Source organism: Apaloderma vittatum, unplaced genomic scaffold, assembly GCF_000703405.1.
Source record: "Apaloderma vittatum isolate BGI_N311 unplaced genomic scaffold, ASM70340v1 scaffold40448, whole genome shotgun sequence".
In the NCBI taxonomy this organism is placed as follows: domain Eukaryota; kingdom Metazoa; phylum Chordata; class Aves; order Trogoniformes; family Trogonidae; genus Apaloderma; species Apaloderma vittatum.
Window position 1 is genome coordinate 21,743 of NW_009729852.1, and position 2,117 is coordinate 23,859.

Consider the following 2,117-nt stretch of genomic DNA (forward strand, 5'->3'; position numbering starts at 1 on the left):
TTCAAAAAGAACTACCTTAAGGCAAGGTGCCACTGCTACAGGCTGCACACAAACCACAGGTATTTTCTCCTGACCTGATGTGTTTTCTAGAACGTAACAGAAATTTCAGCAAGGGATGAAAGTGTACTAGTATGTATTCAGACAAAAGAATGAGATAGAAATTTAATCTAAACAAACTCCATATAACATGCTTTTATTATTCATAAAAGGTATTCCCTTTTTAATTCACGCTACAGATGGACTGTAATACTGATTCTTCTATTATCTATAAAATCATGGGGGGAAAAAAAGTAAGAAAACTGAAGTCTAACAACATTTGCTATATAGCATTACTGGACTTTGAAACCACGAGTATCATCAGTAGGGATGGTAACGAGGCCCTGGGCTGTAGGAGTTGTAGCCGTATTGTCCGTAGTGGGAGGAATACGACTGTCCTTGTCTGTGCTGCTGGTAGTTATTACCCCAACTTCTTTCTGGCCTCTGATTAGATCTATAGTCACCTTGCCAGTTGTATCTGTCCCCTCTAAAATATCTACCATCTTGAAACCTGCAACGAAAAGAAATGTCAGAGATCCGCAAGAATTGCAACTTTTTTAAAAGATGAATGATAACTCTTAAATTTTACAGCTTTCATTAAAACTGTCATGTAACTGCTTATACACTCAATTACTAGTCTGTGTTTATGACAAACTGATGAAAACATCTACAGTCACCTGAGATCATTCAGTAGTTTCTTACTACTACTCAACACACTACTTGCTCAGTGATGGAAGGACAGTCAGTTTCCTAACGCAAAGTATTCACGGGCATTAGGTGAACTGCTGGAACTCGGAACAGACTTTGAACAGACAGCGGGCTTAGCTACAATTTAGCTGTAACAGCACAGTCCTGGAATTTGCACATTCCTTAAAACACACACTGCCACTGCTTCATCATCTCTTGTAGATTCCCATACTTAAAAGAGTGTATTTTATCAGTGATGTTTAGCCATTGTTCAGTCTAAATTTTGGCTTTTCAGCTATATCTCAATTCCTATTGACACCTGATCTGCCTCACAGTCATTTTTTTTGGATATATGGTGTGGTGTAGACAAACAGCAGTTACATGAGCTTCACTTTGTGATCAGGGTGTAGATGTAAGAGCTCATTAGTTCAAAGAACCACAAAGTTTTGTAAGGACATCTCCTTAAACAATCACCCTTTTTAAAAAAAAGTCTGTAGAAACTGATTCTTTGTTTAACTTAACTGTGTTTAACTTAATCAGAACTCTAATCTTTCTCTTCTGGAAAAACATTCCTGGCTGAGCAGGAACAAACCCAACGGCAATGGGTTCAGTGGTTCCAGCTTAATCCTTACTAAAAAGCAAATTATTTAATACTGTTATACACAATGCAAAAATTTTGACTATCAATAGTCAAATGTAAAACCTCATTACTTTTCAGAGAAGACTATTTCTCTCAGTTACATATGAAATAAGAAGATACTTGTGTGAACAGAACAAATTCCTATCCTACTCAAATAAAGGATCATTTAACTATATGTTTGTGAAACTACCATAATTTAAAAAAAAAAAAAAGAAATCAGTACCGATCTCTGTTTCTCTGGTTCCCACCAGATCTGTTTCTCCATTCTTCAACTATAGGAGGGGGATCTACTGGACGCTTCAGATATTCTTGGTATTCTTTATCATCTGATGTGAATCGATGAGCAAACATCTCTTCATAATTCAGGGACATGTCAGCCAAGGAAGTCATTCTGAAAACTTTTGAAAACGAACACAATAAAAGTGACTTTAGCAATGTATGAAGAACTACCAAGATCCACTTAGGGCAAATGAAGGACAATGAGATGCTACACTCAGATTAACAGAGCAGTTAAGTTTTGGGCAGACAGCATAGATGGCTGACTCTTAAGCCTTGACAATCTAAGGCTGAAAATAACTCCCCTAAATAGGTTATCTCTGATGGAAAGCAATTCCAATTCTGTGTACAGTCTTTGGACACGTATACTGGATATACAGACACCAACTCAGATTGATACCCAGTACAGTCAGCTATTCCACAGCAGCATCTTTGAATCAGTTTTGATAGACCTAGAGTAGATGAGCTGTGGTAGAAA

At 37.2% G+C, this 2,117-nt stretch overlaps 1 protein-coding gene across 1 annotated transcript; it reads right to left on the minus strand.

The window, feature by feature from the left end:
• Window positions 1-314: 314 nt before the first annotated feature.
• FAM103A1 (family with sequence similarity 103, member A1) lies at window positions 315-1,767 on the minus strand. The gene is made up of 2 exons (XM_009874569.1): window positions 1,587-1,767; window positions 315-547 (listed from the first exon to the last, which is right to left on the minus strand). The coding sequence occupies exons 1-2, from the start codon at window positions 1,751-1,753 to the stop codon at window positions 358-360; spliced, it is 357 nt and encodes a 118-aa protein (XP_009872871.1). The 5' UTR covers window positions 1,754-1,767; the 3' UTR covers window positions 315-357.
• Between the last annotated feature and the right edge of the window lie 350 nt (window positions 1,768-2,117).

What these genes read in the sequence shown, in the direction of transcription:
- FAM103A1 (XM_009874569.1), bottom strand. Translation starts at nt 1,753, where the DNA reads ATGACTTCCTTGGCTGACATGTCCCTGAATTATGAAGAGATGTTTGCT. An exon ending in AACCAGAGAAACAGAGATCG is followed by an intron (nt 548 to 1,586) that starts GTACTGATTTCT and finishes TTTTCGTTGCAG; the next exon opens with GTTTCAAGATGGTAGATATT.